General features: G+C 47.9%; 2 protein-coding genes across 3 annotated transcripts; both read left to right on the forward strand.

Moving 5' to 3' along the window:
• Nucleotides 1-12087: 12087 nt before the first annotated feature.
• AAFC00_001974 (uncharacterized protein) lies at nucleotides 12088-12836 on the forward strand (the record flags this gene model as incomplete). Its single annotated transcript, XM_069347967.1, has 3 exons — nucleotides 12088-12456; nucleotides 12501-12600; nucleotides 12652-12836. The coding sequence occupies 3 exons, from the start codon at nucleotides 12088-12090 to the stop codon at nucleotides 12834-12836; spliced, it is 654 nt and encodes a 217-aa protein (XP_069204751.1).
• Nucleotides 12837-17249: 4413 nt separating this feature from the next.
• On the forward strand, nucleotides 17250-18335 carry AAFC00_001975 (uncharacterized protein; the record flags this gene model as incomplete). 2 transcript variants are annotated; one of them, XM_069341237.1, is made up of 3 exons in its annotated part: nucleotides 17250-17427; nucleotides 17488-17721; nucleotides 17794-18335. In XM_069341237.1, 3 exons carry the CDS (start codon nucleotides 17250-17252, stop codon nucleotides 18333-18335), a joined length of 954 nt encoding a protein of 317 aa, XP_069204752.1. The 2 variants fall into 2 exon arrangements, with proteins under 2 accessions (XP_069204752.1, XP_069204753.1); XM_069341238.1 differs by lacking the exon at nucleotides 17250-17427 and having other exon boundaries at nucleotides 17646-17721.
• Nucleotides 18336-20643: the final 2308 nt, after the last annotated feature.

The following is a 20643-nucleotide window of genomic DNA, read 5'->3' on the forward strand; positions in this document are numbered from 1 at the left end:
CTCGGCTCACACAAGTCTGTCTCAGGCGAGACTTGCGGCCATCTTCGTCGATGCTCTGCCGCCTAGTGACGTGGTCTCGACGCTGTCCCTTTCCCCGCCCTCTATTGTCCCAAAGCCCCTTGACAAAGCTCGCGTGTCTGCCTTAGCCGAACTCTGTGCCGCCACGTCCGTCTCAATTTCCTTTTGCTCAAATCATGTTTCCTACAATGAGCGACGAAACCTTGACATATTTGTTTCGCTACTGCACGAATCGGAGCTGACGTCGTAGCCCGCAAATTTACGTCGACTCCAAGGCGGACGGGTGCGACAGGTTGATTGGCGCGCCTTTGCGCCAGTCTTTGATTCCGCCTCCCCAGAAGAGGCCCCGCCGCCTCATCTGCACTCATCACGGTCCAAGACGCAACGCAAGCGGACCCGCGACTGGAGGTACTTTGTCTTGATTCCAACTTGACCTGTCGTCTTCTCTCTGGCTTGTGACTTTTGCTCTGACTCTATTCTCTTTCATCAGCACATTCGTCGAGCCCTTTCTCGGACAAGCCGCCCGGCAAGAGACTGCCTCATTATTATCCGCCTCTAGGCTCTCCTACTGAGCCCAATACACCTAGCACCAGAGACAGCTTCGGCAGCATCCCCAGAGAAAAGGAACAAGTCCATTCGTCCCTTCCGAGCTGGGTACTCCGATCGGTGAAGTAATACGCACCGAACTTCGAACCCTCGTGCAGACGTTGCCCGACATAATTTGGACTATAATCAAAGAAGAACTGTTATCTCACGTCAATTCAAATACTCAAAAGGTAGGCAAAGCTGTCGAGGATCAGCTCAGGAGTTGTCTAGGACCGCTCATCGAGGCAAAATTGCCTTGTCTAATGGTGGTCGTCTTACAGGGCGTTTAGGACATGATCACAACCCATCAGGACTTGGCAAAAGTTGAATTAGAAGATATGGTAGTAGATGGTCGATTCGAGCTTGTCCAGGCCACAGATGACGGTGTCACCGCCATTCAGACAGCCGCTCGAGATACTCTGGACGGCTTTGCCCATGAGATGGAGGTTGTTTCGGAATCTTGTGGTGATAATGTCTTGGACAGCCATCGGGATTTCCAAGACGCGAGAGATCAATGTCGCCTGTTCCACGAGAAATGCTGTCAGAGCGGCGTCGACAAGCAGCACGTGTGTTCACGATCACGGTCCATTTGATAATTATGACTCATGTGTGACTTGGAAATGTCAAATGCGACGTTTGCATAGCATGTTCGGACATGTAGACGTGATAATGACTTCCTTGTTGATTTTTCTCAAGATTGAACACTTCTAGAACTCGTCTCTTTCTAAAACTTGTCCATCATCACTTGGAACTTCTCTGTTATGATCTGAAACTTCTTTCATCATCATCTGGAACTTTGTCAAAATCCGAGACTTGTAAATAAATCTGGAACTTGTGAACCAATATGGAACTTGTGAAATTTGTGAACACAACTAGAACCTGTGAACACAACTCTCATCACGAATCCACTCATGCAAAAACCCTTACCTATGCACAATGAGGCCTTGTGATTGGGCGATAGGTTGGGGCAACTAAAGTTGACTCGTTTTGACTTATCTCAAGATTGTAGCAGTGTTGTCGTGCGACGTATGCTTTAGATATATGAAGAGATTGTCGCGTCTGCTTAACATCGCGCTTCAATAGCAACACCAGTACTGGAAAAAACTCGTAGAACTTGCCAATTTACGATTTGGAAAGCTCATCTAAATTCTGTATAGTGAAGGGTGCAATGCTTCTCTATACACCTAGCCAACGAGCTTTCTACCTAGTGGTACCATATTAGGCTGCAGCATCTGTGAATGTTGACAGGCTTATGATTTACGAGCGCCAGAATCCCTTGGCCCTTACTCCGTTCTAGCCTCCCCTGGTTGCCCTGCTCATGTCTAGGGGATAAAACCTCCTGTGCTAGGTAAAAGGTTTGCCTTCCACTTTTTCTCATAGTTCATTGACCAGTTTCCCAATTTATAATTTTAGCCCTCCATCCCGGGTGGTAGAACTGATCCAAAGACTGGCCGGGTTGTAGGTACCTCTGGCACCACTGACTGTTGAGGCTGATCCTAGCGCATGTTCTTGGTGTGCTTTGGGTCAGCTACACATCTCCGATCCATGACCGAGTGGGGGCCATCTCCTGCTCGAACACCGCTCTATCAAAACGTGGGCGCTTTATACCACCTTAGCCATCCTTCGACTTTCTCTTGCGATTGCACGACAGCACACCGAGAACCGGTCGTGGCGACAGCATCTCGACTCTTTCAAAGTCAATGACCGTCATCTAAACACTGGCGCCGTCCCACTGTAAGTTCCAAGGCACAGCGTCTCGATGGAAGACACGGACTCTGTGAACGGCGCTCATGCAATCCCCGACCTGCTGCAGAGCCTTTTGCCGGTCCAGCGTCTCTCGGAGTCGAGCAATCGGCGTCCCGCCGTACCCAAGAAGCATGGCATGCACGAGCTCGGCTATGCCTTTATATTGGCAAGGCCGCCGGAGGTCCAGGCTACCTAGATGCACGGCAACGTGGCTGTCTTGGATGGGCTTCAATCGCTGGTAAACGGATGACTTATGTAGCAAGTGTGCCCTAGAGTCAGACGGCGTGTACTTGGCGATGGCAGTGTAGCCATGGGAAGTGAGCGTCATCCGGAACGGGACGCTGCGCGAGTCAGGCCGCCCGCACGGCTCGAAGTCCATGCGGGAAAGGTCGGCTTGTCGATGCGATGCACGTCAGTGCCGTGCTCGTTGACATTGGGGCAGTTGCGATCCAATGGGCCGCAATCGTCCAAGCCCAATAAGCAGCGTGGAGTATAAAACGGCATATTCTGCTTGTCCGCCCGTGTTCCATGAGTGGGTTGTATCATACTCGACACGTGTCCGCTACCCCCTCGCGTCCGACTCGCCCGCGGCGCTGGCTGTCGACGCGGCTGACCTGAGCTGTCAGGCTCTTCGTGATCTGCATTCGGGCTGTCCTTTTCAAACTCCCTCCCAGACGTCGGGCGGCATCCGGACCTTGGAGCAGGCTCAGCAGCCTTCTTCTTAAAGACGATAAGTGACACTCGCAGGAGCTTGTTGCGCAGCGGCAATGGGCAGTATACTGAGGGTGTAGCGTCCGGCACTGCAGGAGTCTCGTCGATGATCTCGGAATATGTGTACTCCCACGTCACTAGTCAGTCCCGCGCTCTCTCACGTCATGTATGCGACCGAGGTGGAGACTGAAGAACTTGCAGAGTGGATGCTAGTACCCAAGCCACCGCCGAGAGATGCAGTCGATTCTCCGTGCTCGACTGGTCGTTATCAGACCATCCCGTTGTTGATCCCACATCAGCCTGTGGCACTGACAGCAAGTAGTAAACCGTCCGTGGGTTCTCTGGCACTGGCAGAAAGATGAAAGCTTCCTCGGTGCTAACATATCCGAACTCGCGCCCTGCTGCCACCATGTACAAGCAGGCTTGCGTTCCCGCGGCAGCCACAAGGCGCTGGCATTTCTTGCGAGGCGAGTCTTCATTGCTGTATTCCAGTATGTCAGTCAGATCCGTGTCCCGGAGACCTTCTTGAAAAGGCCCCAAGATCAGCTTGTGGGGCGCCTTGTACTCGATGATAAACGCGGCCACCCGTTCTTCTATTTCCGAGCCCTTTGACATGTTGTACACGCAGAACTGATCTGTTCGAGGGCGACTCGTCAGCGCGTGACCCGTCGGCGCATGACTCTTCGGTGCATGACTTGTCGGCTCACGCGCGACCAGGCCGGCATCCGGACTCTTTGGCTGATCAGCACCGCTAGACATTCTCTCCTTCTCCAACAGCCGACGAGATCGACGGCGGCCTCTGCTCGACAATTCCACCGCGCTCATGCTGCTGTTGAGAGCATTTTCCGGGGTGAGCGTGTTCGCGTGGTCCTTGGTCGCTTTTTTTGCAGTGCATCGGAGGAGTCGCCTATGGTTGACAGGTCACTGGACTGCACTGAGAGGCCAGATTGGAGTTGCACGTGGCGTTCGTTCAAGAACTGCGGCAGTGTTATGTATGTGGCAAAACGAACTGAGAATGATCTGCAAATGATGCAATATTAGCCGTTGTATTCTTCCTAGCAGTATTTGACCGAATCATGCAACATGGCACATCACCATTACACGAAAGCGGAAACAGTCTTTTCCGAGAGTGAGTGAAGTGTCAGCATGTCTGGGCATTTATGGAAGTATGACAGGCTCAGTCACCAGGTCAAGGAACGCATCGAACATATCGCTACCACGAGTAGAGCTCTGATATAGGCCAGCGGTTGAAGTCTTCAGGTGTCGGATATCGACTTCCTTCTATCATTGGAAAGCAACACCTCTTGAGAGCATACTACGGCTGGTGGACATAAAAAAGGACCCCCGAAAGTATCTGCTATGTACTAGTATAATTTATCATTAGCGTAGGTCTTCGCTAGCAGGGGACCGAAGCAAGATCTCAATCGCTTGGATCGGCTGATCTACTTAGCAATCACTTTCGAGGGAATTGTAACAGGCTCCATGTACAGAGCTTATTGCGACCAGCTTTCACTAATTTAACATCTCTTCATATGCTCCCGCAGTATACACTAAGCGAATGACGTTGAGGCCAAAGCTGAAGTACACGACCTGTGGCCACGAAACCTGTTCTAATTCCTTCACAGCATCGACCCCTGTCTGAAGCTCTTCTATGCTCACATCCAATCCTTGAAGATGATCTCGATGATAATCTTCTTGGAGCCATGTAACTTGGACATACCCCTGACAAGTAGAGCTTGAAGCTGCTTCACTTTCAGTATTTGTGGTGAGATCGCTACCGATGCAATGCTCGGATGTCACGGCCAGAATAAGATGGAAATTTGAAGCATATACGCTGATATCGCGAGCTCCCTGGAAAAGAAGTAAAGACACTGGAACACCTTTCCGGAGTCTGACTACCTCGCCAGGGAGGGGATATGCTTTGGCAGTATGTGAATCTTCTCTAGGGACTACACGTAGCAGCGGCTCATAGTTTGAAAACGTTATTGTACCTTCCGATCCAGGCTCATAGCGTCTCGACCTCCAATCGACACCTTTGGAGAAAGTCTCGTCCGGCAGCTCAGTAGATCTTCTCTCCTGGTTGGTACTGAGCTGTTTCAAATCAAAATCATACGCTCTTTGAGACGTTGTAGATCCAGATTTGTCTTCTGATGGGATAACATTGTCATCTATGATAAAGGGTGCAATTTCGGGGTCTACCACTGCAGGTTGCCTTGTGAGAGTGCACCGGGATTCCAAATTGGATGGGACGAATTCAGCAGTCTCATGCTGTGAAGCATAGCCATGATGAACTCTGTAAGCCTGTGTCGATTGGACTATTGTGGTTGTTGACGCCGTTCCGGATGGGAGGATAATACTCTCCTCAGGCTGAGGAAAGGGACTTCGATCGAGTTTCAGCTCTCGTGTGATACGGCAGGAAATCTCTTCCTCGAAGTTCCGCACTGTCGCAATGAGATTAGGTGATCTGGAGCATGTTGATCCCAATAGATCTACTGGCAACGCCCACTTCTCATACAAACGTCCGTGAGAGCTAGGGATTAGGAAGCGTTCATGTACTCGAAAAAAGAGGTTGCAAAGGAAGCAAGCCTGTTTGTTCGAGGAGATAATTCTCGGAACAGTTTCGGAGGTCGTGATTTCATAATGAAGCAGCAACTGGATTTCCGCATGGACAGGATAATTTAGAGTTGCTGCTTGTTTTATGAAATCTATAGAATCTTCCGTACTCGTCACGCGACCGTCTTTTTGCAATCGACGTCCACGAGCCATGCTAAAAAGACACTTCGTAGCATTAAGAGTAACGTTGTCGATCTCCACGACTAGATGTTTGGCTGGCCGAAGTTTTATTGGAATGTTTTCGATGTTGTTGAACATCCTGAATCTACGTGAGTAATGTATCAGCAAGTTGGTTGCTCTCAAATATCGATTAATCTTCCTCAATGTCTTTATTGACCCGGACAGGGATGAAGTCAGTCCATGATCTTCAACGATTATGACCAAGCGGCTACACTTCTGCACTATCTCCATGAGCAGATCTAATCCAGGCGCCGATGTCACCACCTCTGGTTCAAGGTGTTCGAGACGCTTGAAAAGGGACGCCAGATGTTTTGTAGCTGAGCGCAGAGTTTCTGTTGTCGATGTGGAGATCCGTTGGCCTGCAACTGTGTGACAAGCCTCCAAATCTCTGCACAGTCCAGGGATCCACGATGGTCGAAGACTCCTCGCTTTCTTGAAATTACAGCGCATCTTCGCGTTTCTTAACCTGCAAAGAATACGATTCCGATGTAGAGCGACAACCTCATGTAAGACGTCGCAGTTCTCTGAGTGAGACAAGCGTGGTCCCGTGAATCAGTAGAGTACTATGACCTTCAACAAGCTGATAATGATGACGAACGATGGGTACTTTGATCTTGCAAGATTCGTGCAATTCTCTCCAATGCCTCCTTGACGACCGACAAGTCCCCTTTATTGACTGCTATTTTGATTTTTATGCGTTGCGCAGACTCGTATTCCTCAACGCAGGCTGCCGCTACTCTACCTGGATCGTCACTATTTGCCGCCAAAAGCGCGAAAATCTCAGCCAATCGACGTTCTTGTTTGAGAGTTAATATTCTTTGCGAGCTGCCTCCTTGAATCATCTCACTATGGTACCCATTCCAGTTTTCTGATGGAAGATTTGGTTTGTCGTTTATATAATGCGATAACACGGTTTTTTGGGCTAACCCCGACAAGTCTTCAATCTTTAACGCTCGATCCATTGTTCGGGTTGATTGATAAAGATCCCCGCACGATTTAAGCCTTGGTGGCTATCTAAAGATTTCAAGGGCGTCAAGGTCGACGTCCTTTATACGGGAGGTTGAAATATGCATCTTATTTTTGCATAGTACTGTAAGTGTCGCATGTTGGTCGCATAGGATCTGCGACTTCCAGCAGCTAAAGACGCACATGGGGTGGCGATCGAGGCAACTAGATCCAAGACAGGCCAGGCCCTCCTTGTTGCTGGTAGTGGAAAGTGTGGGGTTTACTGGATGTCAGCAAGCATCTAGCCCGTCTTATGCGACGAGAGCACCTGTAGGCGATAGTTAGAGACAACAACAGATGCAAAAATACTTGGTAATGCATTGATAGATTGCAACTACTTGTATACCTAGCAGCAAAAAGAGACTGAGAGCAAAGCCATGACAAGGTAGTTGGTAGACGGCTGATAGTCAGGGAGCGGTAGCTGATTGTACCTCCTATGATACACGACCAGAACATATTTTTGATCATGGCTATACCTGGCTAACTACTCCCTGCAAGTATCGCGGAGCAGCTCTCTACCCTGCTAGAGATATCGCATGAGTTTCACGCATTGTGAGTAGTTATGAAAGAGCGCCGAATCTCTGGTTGAGCCTAGTGCTAATTCTTCATCTGCTGATAACCGATAGTGTATGCATGCACATGTGATCGTGGAAATGGGTCACGCCACTCGAGCATGAACAAGCAAAATGGTATAATGACTACATCGGGCAAATTGCATCTTGTTCTTACGCCTGCTTGCATGTAATCAGTATGATAAGCGGTAGTGCAGATCAAGATGTCATAATCTCATAGGCTCCGAGACCCTCTTCACCTAAGCGATGGACGAAGCTGGAGAGATATCTCCATTTATCACGCATCTAAAGTAGAGTGAATTGGAATACTGCAAAAGATTGGGTTCCCCATATCACCCCATCAATACATTAGCCTTGAAAAGACGACTATTCTCGGCACAACGACAAGATTCCATGACCTGTCAGTGGATCATCTAACTTAGGCCAATGCGCTGAGCCGTTGAAGCTCAAATCTCTTCTCCAAGGGGGATCCCCGAGCACCATGAAGCCATAAGTTGAAGCTGGGCTTCTCTTCTCAATCATCTGGGTGCACGACTATCCGACTCAAGGATGGATGGGTTCAACAAGTATCCTTCATCTTGACTGTCTCGAATGCATCAAGTACTTGATAAGCAGATTCGGCACACCACGCCACGCTGATCAACCGTCATTCCAGGTGAGAGATGATCGTTGCACTTTTGCCCTGTGACAATTCCATCGTCAGAAGATCGCATAGCGTATCATTCTGAGTCAAATCGGCGCCCGAAGTCACAAGACTTGTGGGTGATAACGAGGGTTTGAATGACAATCCACAGGGGTGTGCAAGTATGTGGACAGGAATTGAACAGCCAAGTAACAAGGGATCGTGTCACAGTATGGTGGGGTAGAGTGTACATGTGAAGACTGCATTATCCGAGTCAGAGCAGGGCCCCAACCGCATCCAGGAAACTAGAGTATCTGTTCGACTTGCCGTGCTTGCGACCTCCTTGACAGGCCTGATTAAGATCCATCTCGCTCCATACGAAGGTTCAATGTGCGCACAAGGGTCGATTCACGGTATGTGACGGATCGCTGGTTCAATCATCTGCTACAAGCTCGAATCGTCGGATATGTTCATACTCGCGTGAGAAGGGCGTATAGATAGTTCTTGCAGAGCGCGGCACAGCTTCCAAACAGACTCCGTCACGCCTTTGAACGACCCAAAATAACAGAAGTCCCATCCCCAAAGATTACTGGTTGCAGATGATCACCCGAGATTGGGTGCATCTCAATCGAATACTTTGCCAGTGGCCCTTTGTTGATGTCCTCGTTCACTTCGGGGTCGGTATTGATAACGATCCTATGATAATCGCTATGGAGCCGTGCAACGGATTTTCAACTGACCTGGCTCCTGAAAAACGAGATAATAGCTTTGGCCTATGTGCTGGCAGAGAAGTTCGTTATCGACGATTAATCCGGAAATGTGACCAACAAACCGTTTCGGCTCCCTTTGCAAGTCAATCGGTAGGCGTGCATTGTCGGAGAACTCCAGATGAAATTTGTGGGCTACTACTGCCTTCTCATCCTTGTTGAACGGAAAAGAAGGCACGAACTTGTTGATCTGACCAACTACTGTGGGATTTTTTGCAGTCAGTCTCATATTTGCATCGCAGGAATTTTAATGTGCGACCAATCATGGATTTACCCCTAGATGTCAACTTCCAGGTATCTACGAATCACTTAGTGTCTCGCAACAAGGCAGGGCAAAGCTAGCCTCAATGGAAGGAGTGTGATGAATCGAGAGATGGCTTGCAGGCAATTTGACGTGATGTAGGCATGATCATCAGTGTTAGCGAGCTCGACAGCGGTTGAAGTCCACCCTATGCATGATAAGATTATCGTTGTCTTATTCAGGCACGGCGCGATGCAAGACTACGTATCGATAAAACAAACATCCTATAGCGGACTATCTGGCCGAAGCAGAAACTACTGTGGACACGTTCCAGCCGGATGTGACCAGTCAGAAACATTCTCGCCTCTAAATCACACTGTTCCTTGTATAATAGTGGTTTATATGCTCATGCGTTGAGATGAGACCTGGTATATGATGTCTTCCATCCTTACTGTTAGCTAACCCTTGAACTTATGCTAAGCATCTCGACTACCGCAATGCCTTCATCATATCCTAGGAACCACTGGAATCAATCCATCGAATCACCTCTATAATTTGTATGCACCCATGGTCAGGCTCACCCTGTGAGTTTAGACTGTTAAATTCTGATCGTCTCTTAGCACACTGTTGTTGCGGAATCTATGTCGTTTCCTGTCTGTTGAGTCGAATATACGACTGCTATACCGGATCCAGATATTCCAACATAAAGATACCGCAACTTCATCTCCGTGGAAACAAACCCTGACGAATCCGGGATCGTGCATCATGAGACTAGTGACACTACCGACGCTCAAGTTCCACCCCCATGACCAGAACAAATGTAATTCCTTGATGATGAGAAGACGACAGATGAAGCCAGATGGGACATTCTACCGGCAGGGCAGACCAGACCGAAACTGGTCAGATGTACAAGATGGACAATAAACCGAGCGATCCCTGCTTTTCAACGAAGTGGGGTCTTGAAGGATTGAAGAGTGTGCAAAGTTCAATGTACCAATGTAACTGAACCTTTTTGCATTGATTTGAGATCTGGCCATAGAACCTCAAGTATATTTCCTGGGGTGTGGTCCATAACAAGATAGACCTTTTCATCTGGCTGTTCCTATATTGCATAGAGCCTCGGTGCGGATATTTCGATGTTGTAGTCGATTTACAATAGGTTCTCTCCTTCGACAACGTCCTGATGAGGACTATACTGACGACATAGTGATCGCAAACGCGAATGATCTTTTCGTCAGCCCATTCCTTGATGTTCCGATAGGACCACCAGCGAACAAGCGAGCATGATTGCTAATTTCCCGACTGGAGCGATCAGTTTGGATACCGAGACGAACGTTAGCGGTTAGGGTATTGTGCCGGTAAAAGTTCATTCGGAGAACTTGCTACCAATAGGGTCTTCGTGTACAATGTTGGGCGCTAATCAGTTTGGTCTTCCTAAAATAACTGCTGAGATTATTACTACACGCCCTCATTTATATTAAGGCAAGCCCCGCAGTAACACATCATTTGATCCTTCCAATTTCGAAGCTGGGTTGCGCGCTCGATTAGGCATTAACGCATATCTTGGAACCTCAATATCGGCTAAGCGATGCTTGTGGTTTTTCGCGGCTGATAACTAGGATCCAGTCGAGGGCTGGGGTATAAGTAGCTACAGGTAAGGTAGGGGGGTCGATGAAATATACTTGGAAGTGTATCACATATCGCGACTAGATCTGAGTGGAAACTTATGACACCCTGCTACTAAGAATTGTGAAGTGAAGCGATAACGATTTGCTTAACGTGAAATAGGTTTTTTAAGCCCGTGGAAATTTTGGGACACGGTTCATTTTAAGATGGTGGCCTAACTCACAACAATCCTGTTAACCTAGCAGTCTGGGAAGCAAGGCGTGTGTGGCCTTCCTCGTGTGCGCCGGACATAGTTGTTTCCCTTGGAACAGGGACAACCCAATATCAACCAGGCTTAAATTCTCATCCATACCGGTCATCTAGAAATGGCTTTTTGACAAGGCTCTGTCGGTCATTTTGGTCCTCATTAGACGGACAGCACAAATGGACGGAATTGCAGAACAATCTGGACGAAGCGAATGGGAATCAATATCACAGACTTAACGTCTCTCTAGACGCAGATATCAGCATCGACGACGTCCGGGCTGTCGAGCTACTAAAGAACAAAGTGCGCAAACAGGCAGATCTGGAACTTAAATGTCAAGGCATTATAATCTCGCTCTTATCGTCGTCGTTCTATCTTGAGCTGGACATGGAGCCGCAATTCGACGATGGCTTCTACCATTGCACCGGGACTATACGCTGTCGTAACAATCCCAATGATCTTCTACAAGTTCTTCTTCAGATGCCATACACGAACATGAGATTCACCTCTGATACAGGCTATTTGACCGACGTTGGCGGCGTGGAAGACATATGTTCCTAATGCCACCTCTACGTGAAGCGTGTGAAATTCTACGTACGACACCCAAAAGAGGTGATGACAATATACTTGGAAGCCGATAGTGATGTTAAGAAACGTATCAGTGGTTTCCCACACAGTATGGAATGGTTTGTAAGGGAGCAAAAACTGGATTCTATGTTTGGCACTCGGGAACATGATCATGCGGTGCGCCAAAAATGCGGGTTGTGTGAAGGACGTGGGAGTCGTAAGCGGAGATTCAACCGGAACAACACACGCGATCAAAAGAGGCTCCGGGGCGCCGGTTCGGTGATGCTGGACAGAACGCAAATATCAATGTTATAAATAGCACATTCCCTGCCAGCTTTCATGCTATGAAGCATCTACTGCATAATTCAGTTTCTTCTTCTTTGAACGTATCGCTCCTAAGTATGCAACCTATCGTCGAAATTAGTCGGAGCAGGACAAAGTTCCCCGGTGGACCTCTGTTGTTACGAAAACGCCCTGATCCACCGGCTTTAGAGACGAACACTGCGATATCGCAGAAACGTCGTTTCCTCTAAAGCACGGCACTACCTTCACGCCTTCCCCTTAAAGTAAATCCTGATAGCAGTCTCTTCATGAGTTATGTCCGGAAGAAGAGTGGCGAAACCAACAACCTCAATAATGATGTTGAGTCGTCCAAAATCTCTTGGTCATCCTTTCGAAAGCTCATGCAGGAGGATCAGGCTGGTATGGCGCTCATTGCTCACCAGAATCAAGCAGACTTCCGTATAGTGGCCATCAAAACCAGAGGAGTGGGCAGTGAACAGTACAATGAAAATTCAAGACTCACGTCCTATAAGAATCTTGTCAATCTACAATCATTCTTTGAGCATGAAGGAAGCATGAACTTTGTCTACGAATCATGTTCGGTCTCCCTAGCTGATATACAAGCAAGTCCTTACGGGCTCCTTCAGGAATATGAAATAGCAGCAGTATGCAAAGAGGTATGTGATGACGGCTTGGCATCGACCTTAACTAACCTAGAGAGCTTCTTGAGGGACTCGGTTACATCTCGGAACTTCTTAGAGTCGGACATACACTTCGATGCGAAACTATCCTCGTGACTGAGGATGGTTACCCCAAGATTGGTACGTTGGTACTCTGATTTCGTTCCACTAGTATCAAGCTCAACATAACAGCGAATATTGGTGATATAATGTTGGATAGCCACAATCTTGAATGCTTGGAGAGTAGCAGATTGCTTGGATATCTCCTCAAATATCTGCTTGAGCCCGTTAGTGTATTAGACGCAAACCACAAGCTCGAATTATCTTCACACAATGTGTGGTCCAGTGATGCCGAGGATTTCCTCCTTCAGACCTAGATCAAGGGCGTGGAAGATTTGAAAGAGGTGCTCTCAACTAGCAACACGAGATAGAGAAGAAACGGATCACTCTCAGCATAATTTTTTACAGAGATCACCAGGACCGCATTGTCTGGTTCCCCATATTTTGATAGCCCAACGCACAATGCGGAAGACGTGGACCCTTCTGCCAGATCTGGACTAATAGGTCTGCTGACTTAAACAGGCGCTATATAGCCGATCCCATACTGGGTCTATTGCACTGAAAGGGGCTCATGGAGACTTACTATGGACATATCGGTATCATATGGTAAACACATGCCACAATCTTCTACATTTATGTGTAGTCATTCGTCCATAGGAGCCTTATCCCTCCGCATCTATGAATTTCAATACTTCTATGACTATGGCTACATCAGTTGTTCGTTTTGCTCAGTCTGTTGTGACGTGTGTCTCCCGATCGCCAAATTGTGCAGAAGAACGAGCTATCTCAAGATTTGAGCACTATGCTTGGGTGTGTGGAAGCTGCTCCCTACCACCTGCTTTAGATCAAGGTAGCATTAGCCTCTGCCTAAGGGGTCTATCTTTCGCCGACCAGATATTGAGTCAATTGCGGTACAGCCGCGGCCACGCTATAAGCGTAGTGAATCGCCGGTGCTGGCATATTCGTGTAGAGATACCGACGCATTGTGAGGCAACCTGGGAGCTTCCGTATGCGGACAGGTACCTCCAGCGATTATCTCGCTTGTCTTCGACGACTCGATCAATTTCTCAGAGGACGACTTCTAGTGCATCAAGCATCGTCAGTGCTTATTCTTCATTCTACGAAGTATGCCCAGATGTGGTGGACAGAATCGCCCGAGTACGGCGAAGGCTAGAGGATGGAGAGATATACAGCATAGTGCGTAGACTCACACGATACATTTGGTGAGATCTGCTGCATTTGTGAGCTTCGAGGGACATCCTTCTTTAGCATTTCATCGACATCGGCTTATATGAGTTGAATGGTCTTGTGACGGAAGCTCATATTTTTACAAAGAAAGATCTCATATTCGAGGAGATAAGAGGAATATAGAACAGTACTAGAACCGGCTATCAAGTCCATGAGGGGTTGCGCGAAGACGCGGACCATGGCAAGAGACCATGTGATGCTTCAATCGTTCCTCGCCATTAAATACGAACCCGCACTCAACGAATGGGCAAACATCTGAAGCTTTTAAGTGGGTGAGATGTTCCTTTTGCACGTGAGTCTGAAGTACATCCAGTCTGCAAAACATGAATGCTCGTGCGTGCTCAGTCAAACGTTTATCTGAGAAGCACCACGGACACTGTAACCCGTGACAGACATTAAGATCGTCTGCAGCTGCTTCAACGCTAGAGTCGTTCGGCGAGGTTTGATAGTGACGTATTTCTCGTCGCGTACAAAGACTGATCATAGCCCCAAGAGCGAGAAGTCGATCAGCGCGAACAACATTTTCCGACAGAGTGTTAACATCCTCGTTTCGAAATAATGTCTTCGCTAACTGTCTGCGTTCCGGAAATACTAGCGACGGGATTTCTGGTAAATGTTGTGGTTTCAATCCCTTTCGTTGTCTATCAATCTCGTTGCAGCCAATATTATCGAACCACTCTTTCCGTTGAGATCCTCGATGATCGCGAGCTATCTTCTTTCTTCGCGCTAGTATAGCGCGTTGTGTCTTCACATAGACTTTGTGTTCATCAGTCGTCTTCGCCTTTTTCAGACTACTGTACTTTGAGTGTATAACAAGCCGTAGTTCTTTCAGCGCTAATTCGAGCTTTTCGAGAGTCGCATCTGGGAGGTCCGGAGTGCTTGACATACATGATATTGCAGCATGTGCACGCGGATCTCTCGTCAGACTCATGTGGCTCGCGAGTCGTACAATAGCGTCACGAGAGGGTGTACCAAGATAAGCGGAGGATAGATCAACTGTTATTGTTTGGTTGACATAGTATTTGTCAAATATCTCTGATCGCGAGTGCCCCATGGCACGGTTGCGCTCAGCTGCTGTGGCAAATTCTAAGATGTCACTCAGTATTGTCTCTAGAATTGCGAAGATATTACTTACTGTCAATCGCCTCCCCTGCTCCACGACGTAGGCTGTACAAGTTGAAATTTTCTTTAAAGCCTGCCGAATGTCCAAGGCGCACAGTGTGCATGCTTGCAACTTCGTAAGGCAAGCCAGTATGTGGAGAGCATGCAGGTCCGTATGAGGTCCTGCAACTGTTGCGCAACAGCGGAATATCTCGCATCTCGTCTTTCCATTCCAGCGGAACACTCATAAGATACTCCGGAACTTGAATTTGATTAAGATCAGCGGGCGTCCGTAGCTAGTCACTTTTGAACGCCTGATCTGCGAAAGCAAGTGCAAGAACGTGCAGAATTGGACAAAAAGCAAGGTTGTCGTCCCTCTCGTAGAGTATATAACATGGTGCCGACCCTGCATGCCGAGTGCCCTTGTGTAATCGGAGCTTGATGATCATGACAATCATGGTCGACGATGGTCGAGCTGGATCTCGCACCTTGAAAATGCGAATATCTTTGTATTTCAAGGAGTCTCTCTTAGCATCAGCGTCTTTACTGGACACTTGGAAAGTGTCTGCTTTTTCGCCAAGCTCTTCAAATGGCCGTCTGTATGCTTCTATGATCGTAGATGGGCGTGCAGACGTATATGCACATAGGAGCATAAGTAGGGATTGCTGGAGGCGGTGTCGCTCAGTAGGATAGACGTCTACACATCGAACCCAATGATGATAGAGCAAGTAGAGAAGATCGTCGACGTTGACGACTGGTTATCTTTCTGATCCTCAGAAAGTTCAAATTCAGTACGGAGATCAGTCTGTATAAACTGCTCGAATTTAGTATTCGTTCTGTGCCATTATACTTCTACTTTCTTACGTTTGTCATCTCGGACGCAAGAGGTAGAGGCAAAGGACGGAGTGTTTTCAATCTGTACGCCTGACGCCAGAACCGCATGGACACAAACAATGTTGAGACTCGTTGTATGTTCGATGTATCAACAAACCAGTATATCCATCTCTTTATTCTTTCTTTATTTAGATTGTGAAGTTCTGCTTGGGGGTCAGGAACGCCCATCGCTTCGCAATACCTGGTAACGATTTAGCTTAACCCGTCTAATGGAGCAGATTATGTATACTTCTCCCAGCGTTTCCACATTCTAGCCACACTAAGCAAAGTCGCTGGTCGGAGGCGTATACGAGAGTCTGGATCATCATCGTGAAAGAGGCCGAGGTAGAACTCTGGACCTCGTGACAAGTCTTTTTGCGGCTTCCTCGCCATTTCTTCGTAAGAGGTTTCGGGACTGCATTTGATTGAGGAGAACGAGGGCACGTTTTGGTTATAAGCCTGTTCGGTAGCATTGCTGCGGCATGAAATGCTGCCATGGAGGCATATGTGCATATCGTTGAGGAGAGAGGAGGACTTGTTTGACATCTCTAACGCCCATCTCAGCCTATCAGAGATTTCTTGGCGCGAAGCGACCATATGGTCTGTTCAAACCTCAAATGAGGACAACACCATAAACCTCGACAAGACCTGCATTATTAGGAGTCGCCTTCATCAAGACACTGCTTGATATCGTACTGCAGGATTTGCCAAAATTACTCGCCACTTGTGTGGTGCTATACACTGATTTAGACAATTCGTTATCGGAGGGGCTGCATGATGCAGTGCGGTATAGAGTGAATATGGGCTGCTAGATTTTTCCAATTACCCTGCACTCTGATAAGAGAATCGTTCTTAATTTCTTTTTCCAAGGGATTGCAGTGATTTGTGGTAGCTCTAAGTACTGTGTCCTGCCGAGCGAGCGGGATGACCAATGAGTAGATCAATCTCATTGGTCCACTACAAGAGGCGCACTGCCACAGTAGAGAAGCATTTACCGTCCTGTAAACATGAAATTCCAAACAATACTTCAACGCACACAGCTTGCGCCATATGCTCACGACTCCAGAGGTTGGAAATTGAGCATAGGCATTAGTTTCCTCATCAGCTAGGTTTGTATCTGATCGAGTGCTTCAAGAAAGCAGTACAGTAGGTAAACCATCTGTTCAAAAGTATCGGTAGTTTTCCTGGTATATCTGCGGAGACAACTTTTGAGGGGACCAATCAAAGGGGCCAGCGTTCGCTAGCTTCCACCGACAGTGTGGTTCACTTGAACATCAAAGGGCCGGGCCACTATAACAAATTAATCTTGCGCTCTTACTCAACGTATGATAAACCTCGCTGTCTGCAGAAACTCTTGACGTCGTGCCATCACCCCTCACAATCGGTCGGCTCTACCCAGCTACCTACTACACAGTAACCGTTCAGAAATTACGATAAATCCCCTTGGCAGAGATATCATGGTGAGAAGCCCGGCATCCGTTTCGCAAGATGGTTTTCGAGGACGCCAAATGCACTTTGTGATAAACGGCCACCATTCTGAAGGTCATGCGTCTACTTCAAAGCTGATCAGATCGACTGCTGCACGAAATGAATGGAAAGATCCGAGACAGAGGAAGTTATCTGGATCGCAACCAAGCGTTCCACAAATCGTGACGAGTCACAGCAGTATATCGTCTCAGCATAAGGGTAAAGCCACCCGTACCTACACTTTTCATGGTACTGGCTAATGCTGACAACGTTCATTAGCAACGTCTCTCAGAAGTAAACAAGCAAAATCAATACACATTGATGTCCCGTCTTCGTATATATCTAGCGCTGGGCAGCAACGAAGCAAACAAAACAAAGATCGCAGATTGAACTTCCTCGAGACAGTACTCCTCGAAGAGTATCCTCTCTGGGCCGCAATGGGAAATGCTAGCGATCCGTTCAATAGGTATCCAGCACCATGGAACCCCGCTTTTGGGACACTTTTGGAGTTCTGTGAGTATACATCTGTACATGATCTAGAATTTACATGTCCCACGTCAATCGATACTAATCTGGACTTTGTAGGGGTTACATACATCAGCCCTGGCTGCCCGAAAGAGATCAGTCATGGATGGGATAGTACGATGACGTCAGCATTTGCCAATGTGCCCCTCGTAGCAAGTGTCAACAGCAGTGAGCCCGCAGCTTTCTACTCGATCCTGGCGCTATCTGCAGTCATGTTACCTGACACACACCCTCTCGCACCCAGTCGATTGCCACGGCTATCTCAAACCCTCCAGACCAAGGCACTGGCGACCTTAAACACCGCCCTGACCAAAGCTCAACAAGCCACTGGCAACTCCACCATTGTTGCCCTTGTCGCTCTTGCATGCTTGGCCATGTACTTTGGACAGCATGCTGCCGTCAGATCCATATATCTCCCACGGTTGAAGCGCATAGTCGAGGCGCGTGGAGGACTTGGTCAGATTGCGCGCGAAAGTGGTCTGATGCTGCCTCGCTGGTGCGCGTGGGGCGACTGCGTCTTGACTTCGCAAGCAGGTCGCTCGCCTCTGTTTCTCGACTTTGAAAATGCCAGCAAAGACTCAACTGGTTTGGACCATCACTGAGGTCCACGAAACACACTCTGATGAGGTTTTATCTGGAACAGCCGTCGGGAGGAGGCTCAGCGCAATTTCAACACTTTGACCTTATCAATAGATGTCCATATTGCGAAGGCGAACTACAATCTATACGAACATCACTTCAGGTAGAATGAGCCTACATCAATCACCCGCAGCACTTACCAGCTGCACGACTACAAGCTGCCACTTCTAGGACTTCGGAAGGTACCCAAGATGGAGCCCAAGGCGATACGCGGGCATTGTTCGAGTCGAGACCAGATTGTTGCCTTGAGATGATTCATGACTAAAAGATGATTGACAGCTTGCAATCTAGCGTGTAATCCAGTAATCTATAAAGTCTTTGACCTTCGATTCGTTCCACCATATGAACGCGTAGGTCTGCCCTTTCTACCACCCACTGATTCCCTTCCCCATGATCATGATCGTGCTCTGGTCATCCGACTGTGAGATCTGTCCTACCCATAGATGAGGATCTAGGCGGGACCAGGGGTAAGCTGATGCACTCCCAGTGCACCGTGTCCGGATGTGCAAACAGCCCCGTCAAATGTTCGAGGCAGGCTGATCAGGCTTCTTGACATATCACTCAGCCTGCTCTTGTTAGTCTATCAAATACCCACGCACTGGGTTGCTACGCACAACCGTCTCCCTTATCAAGATCCGCCAAAGCATCATCGAACCAACAAAAATATGGTCTCCCTCTGTACATGTTGAAGCCGAAGACAAGAGATAAAAGAAATGACTCCAGGACTTTTTGGAACTGGGTGAACGGTACTTCATTCATGAGACGCAGTCTGTATGCTTCGCTACCTCAGCGCTTGCGCTGCACGCACTTAGTCAGGTGCTCCCGGATCGAGATCACCATTACATATAAGTTCTCTGGACTAGATAACTAGACCCCCGCTAATACCCGTTGTCTGTTCAGTGGTCATATATTCCATGATTTCTGCGGTCCAGGTCTCGGTATCATATAGATGCATCTGCTCGGCTACGATACACAATATATGAGCTGTTGAGTATCTAGATTTAAATTGAGCTTGAGATGATCACTTAGACTCTGCCATGCAAATCCAATTGAGTTTTGAGTTATAAAAATACCAAGCTCGGGAATGCAAGCATGGTTCGAGTCTATTGTGGGGGCAGCACAGAACGAGTGCTTGATCTAGACTTCTCTAGACATGGCACGACTGAATACTCGAAGGATCACAAGATGTTTACTGATGGAACCAATACAAAGACAACTTTAGTCATCCATACTGAAGCTTTGACCATAGTCACATCGTCCGGTTGCTAGGTGATGGGCACATACAAGTTGTCCCCATTATCTTCGGAACTGCTTGAAATGCTTGCTCGCAATGAGAGTACTGCCTCGAAACTCAAAAGAGTATCTGAATTCGTTTCATTCGCACGTGTAACAGCACACGAAGTCAAGCCTCGTAAACAGGATGTCGGATGTTGGACCCATAGCTCTTCTGTCCCTACTACTTATCTCAATTCTCATCGGGCCTCGTGACTGACTTCCATCCTTGGGAATGTGGCCCGTAGCACTTGGGAGTAAGATTCGCCAACAGCGCTTCCACATCCGTAGCGGTGCTGATGCTTGCTTGAAACGCTGTGCAAGCTCGCTCATACTGATGTGGATGTCTTTATCAGCCGAGCGAAGACATCAGGTGCCACCTATCGTCCCGAGGGCTACCAATACTAGATCCCATACATCACTTCCTACTGGTTGGCTGCACTTTGTGGAAGAAACACCGAATTTGCTGCATGTCTGGAAACCGATGTGAAATATGTCAACTAGAAACGAGAGCCAGGTATTCGAGATATTGGTTCAGGGGCATGAGCAAGCTCACGTTGTGGCTTCACATACAATTTGCATAGTAGCGTAGGTAATAACAGCCCGAATCAGACAGCTGCATGGATTTGATCTCCTAGAACAATAGCATTAGTATCGCACATCTCAACAATGACTGGCTTAAATGACGGGAATGGGAATATACAGCGTGGCCCCCCCATAGCGACTATTTCGAATACTCAACTCTGTGGAGAATCTTGGAAGGAGTAGTACTGCAGCCTATCCCAACGAGCGCTAACGGCAACTCTCATCACGCGTAATTGTTGGAAGTAGGCACTTAAGGTGCACACATGGGGTCGGCTTTTAAAGAGCAATATCGAGTTATATCCTTACAAGTCTGTATCTCATGCGGAGTACAGTCGCCTTCCAAAACAAAGCGATCTCTCGTAAGGTGCTATTGCCTGTTACATAACTTGAGGTAAGGTATCTACTATCCAGCAC

The sequence above is a fragment of the Neodothiora populina genome (assembly GCF_041146345.1).
Source record: "Neodothiora populina strain CPC 39397 chromosome Unknown canker_contig_13, whole genome shotgun sequence".
Classification (NCBI taxonomy): Eukaryota; Fungi; Ascomycota; class Dothideomycetes; order Dothideales; family Dothioraceae; genus Neodothiora; species Neodothiora populina.